Consider the following 2,845-nt stretch of genomic DNA (forward strand, 5'->3'; position numbering starts at 1 on the left):
TGGGATGAAAGCAGGGGCAGCTGTGGCTCCCTCTGCCTCTACAATATTGCGAGGACACTTATTAGCATTGTGCTGTTCACCACATACTGCACAGCGTACCTTATCTTTGCAGTATTTAGCTACATGGCCACTTCCCATACAGTTGAAGCAGATGACAGGGGATGCCCTCCACGGACGCACGTGGCTGGTGGGCAAGTATTTTCCAAAAAATTGTATGTACTGGGAGGTGGTTGCTCTCCTTTCCATACTATGCGAATGCGGTTGAGTGGCTGGCCATCTTTACACACTCTGATGGCTTTGTGAACTCCCTCGAGCGCATATGCATTCTCAAGGGCGAGCTCCTTGTTATAATGTGTGACGAGGTATTCGTCATATTTCTCTTTCTTTTTTGGCTCATCACATGATTTAAAGGTAATTCCTCCAATTTGACCGCCAATGAGCAGATCAATATAGGCATGTTGATGACGGGCAATATAGATATATGGCGAGGAGAGAGTGTCTCCTCGCACGAGGTCAAGGAGTGTTTCCCCTTGGGACGGAGCGCTGTTGCCAACGCATTCCAGCCATTTCATTTTCTCAGAATTCGTTGTGCCTTCGGGAAAGGCGAGACGAACATATTTTGTTCGTGGTGCAAGTGTAGGCTTGATAACATTTTCATGTTTCTTCTTCTTCCTGGGTTTACGGCTTACTAAAGTAAATCCGGCATCATCATCTTCATCAGTACCTTCTACATGGGTATCGGTAGTACTGACATCAGTGGCTGCAGCAATTGCTGCAGTACTTGCTTCTTCCATGGGTATGCATATATCAGCCGTGGTGCTGTGCTCAGCGTTGGGAGGGGAGGGAGAGGTGGCCACCAAGGCTTCTCCCTCCTCAATGTTTACATTGCGGCTGTCCCCCATGGTGGGGGTAACCGCGGCGCCTGGCTCGCTCGCTGCGTGACAGGTGAATTAGGGCTCAGGGCACAACAGGGCACTCAGTTCTAACGGTCTCTGTAGCTGTACTGGCACTCGCAGGATAGATTCCTTCAAATACCTTGGCGTACAGTACATAGTTCTACTCTTTTCACAGCACTGGATTCATGGACAATCACTTTCGATGGACAAGAGCGCCCAACATTCGTGCATTCTTCTCCATGTTTGGGATGTTATTCCCGTAGACTTTATTGCAAGTCCTGTACCTTACTTTCATTCACACAAATTTCTTCATAACTTCCATTTCTACTTCCCTTTACCAACTTTTCTCTATAACTTCCACTTCCGCTTCCCTTCACCAACTTTTCTCCGCTTCCTTTTACAAATATTTCTCTCTAGCTTCCGCTTCCAATATTGACTTTATTTCTAACTTTTTACTCTAACTTCCACTTCCCTTCACTAACTTTTCTCTGTAACTTCCACTTCCACTCACCAACTTTCTCTCCAACTTCCACTTCCGCTTCCCTTTACGAAATTTTCGAATAATTCAACTTCCCCTCACTCTTCAAATAAGGCGGCTTTGCTGCAAAAAGTTTCTTGCGTATGCCGGCTCAGCCGGCGGTCCCTCTGTAGTGCATTTGGCCTTTTGGGATTATTTTTAGGTTGCCTTTGGCCTTTTTCTGCTTTAGCAATCTGCAACCTTAGTTACTGCTGTGGTTAGGCACGACGATGGGTAGACCAACCCCAAAATTAAGAGTCAAAACTCGTTGGCACAATAGTACGATTAGCTGACACAAACCATAGAGGCCACATAGACCGGGCTCTGCATCTGCTCCGCATATCTGGCTTACCCTTATTCTTACCTTGGCACAAGCCACTTTTGAATAGCCAATTAAGCTAATAATCAATGATCGGTGATGCAAAGCAATGTGGAGTCGGAAGAGTTTCATGACACAGCTTGACTCTTCTTGGTGTTCATTGATCTGTGGTCCTTCGGGTAGCTGCATAACAGCGATATTGTACAGCTGGAACACGTATTTTCCGGAGACAGCGTCCTTGAACATTTTCAGGAACTCCAAATAATTTTATGGCGGGACTACCTTACTATTATGAATAATTGACCAGTTAGGCAAATTCCAATATGTCTCGAGGTCAAATATCTTAAATTCTATTGCATAAATAAAACAACAAATCAAGGGTATAACTGGGTACCCTATGGTTTTTATTTATTTCATATTAGATTATGCTATCCATACTATCATACCATAATATGAATCTAATCTACTCAAGGATTAGTATATAGGTTTTACTAAACCTATTGAAGATCAATATTCCTTCAACTCAGTCAATTTGAGTCATGTTTGGAATTAACAACTCACACGATTTCATGATACACACGTGAAATGATGTCTGGAAAAAAACGTAATTGTCACCAAGCAAAGCAAAGCTGAATAGTGATTTTAAAATCTCATCTTCCTTACTAAATCAGTCGGCAATTTTTATTTTTACAAGCGCAACCATAAATCATTAAGAAGCAAATATGAACAAACAAAACCAATAAAGAATAAGTAACATCATATATATATATATATATATATATATATATATATATATATATATATATATTACATCAAAACATCGTTATTGAAATGTACGAATAAATGTTCAGGGAGTTATGATATACAGAGTTAAATTAACTATCTATCCTCAAAAAGCAACTTCAAGATGAATATTATAAGCACACAGACATGTTTAAAACGTGTTTGACCCACTGGACAGAATTGCGAACGAATGCACTGACTTCGAAAGGCTATATAGGTTCTATTAGTTTTGGCCTTTTTTCGAGTGGAACTAATTCTTATGGTTCTCCCCCTTCTTCTGTTTCTTCCTTGGGTTCAACTCCGGTTCTCCAAGTTGTTCTTCAGTTTCTT

At 41.7% G+C, this 2,845-nt stretch overlaps 1 protein-coding gene across 2 annotated transcripts in view; it reads right to left on the reverse strand.

The window, feature by feature from the left end:
* Positions 1–380: 380 nt before the first annotated feature.
* LOC122244129 (protein mono-ADP-ribosyltransferase PARP3) overlaps positions 381–2,845 on the reverse strand; it is a 14,766-nt gene continuing 12,301 nt past the window's right edge. Inside the window, exon 9 of one of the 2 annotated variants that reach the window (XM_086536855.1) lies at positions 381–2,845. This exon is cut by the window's right edge and continues 187 nt beyond it. In XM_086536855.1, coding sequence (XP_086392981.1) covers positions 2,766–2,845 — 80 coding nt within the window. In that variant the 3' untranslated portion in view covers positions 381–2,765. The other variant, XM_086536856.1, reaches the window with a different exon arrangement.

Source organism: Penaeus japonicus, unplaced genomic scaffold (genome assembly GCF_977035675.1).
Source record: "Penaeus japonicus unplaced genomic scaffold, GWHDUDI00000001_assembly GWHDUDI00000005, whole genome shotgun sequence".
NCBI lineage: Eukaryota > Metazoa > Arthropoda > Malacostraca > Decapoda > Penaeidae > Penaeus > Penaeus japonicus.